The 216-nt window shown below is 56.0% G+C and overlaps 1 protein-coding gene across 1 annotated transcript in view; it reads left to right on the top strand.

The window, feature by feature from the left end:
• Positions 1–164, top strand: part of ETH_00041270 (uncharacterized protein) — a gene marked incomplete at both ends in the record, with an annotated part of 2,290 nt that extends 2,126 nt beyond the window's left edge. The window contains one exon of the mRNA XM_013375493.1: positions 3–164. Coding sequence (XP_013230947.1) covers positions 3–164 — 162 coding nt within the window. The remainder of the gene's footprint in view (positions 1–2) is intronic.
• Positions 165–216: the final 52 nt, after the last annotated feature.

Raw genomic sequence — 216 nt, 5'->3', positions numbered from 1 at the left:
GACCCCCACCGCAGCTACAGGGACATGCTGCAGCAGCAGCTCTTGCTGCAGAAGCACTACGCCGAGCTGTTGAAGCAGCAACAGGAGATGCTGCTGCTGCAACGGCAGCAGCGGTCTTGGCATGCGTAGCAGCTGCAGCAACAGCAACTGCAGCGGACGGCTGAATTGTTTAGTTAACACTGTCCATACACTCCAAATAGAGGCAGTGCATTAACC

Source organism: Eimeria tenella, genomic scaffold (genome assembly GCF_000499545.2).
Source record: "Eimeria tenella Houghton genomic scaffold, Eth_scaff2803, whole genome shotgun sequence".
Classification (NCBI taxonomy): Eukaryota; Apicomplexa; class Conoidasida; order Eucoccidiorida; family Eimeriidae; genus Eimeria; species Eimeria tenella.
The sequence above is the reverse complement of the archived record's forward strand: the minus strand, read 5'-3'. Positions and strand labels throughout refer to the sequence as shown.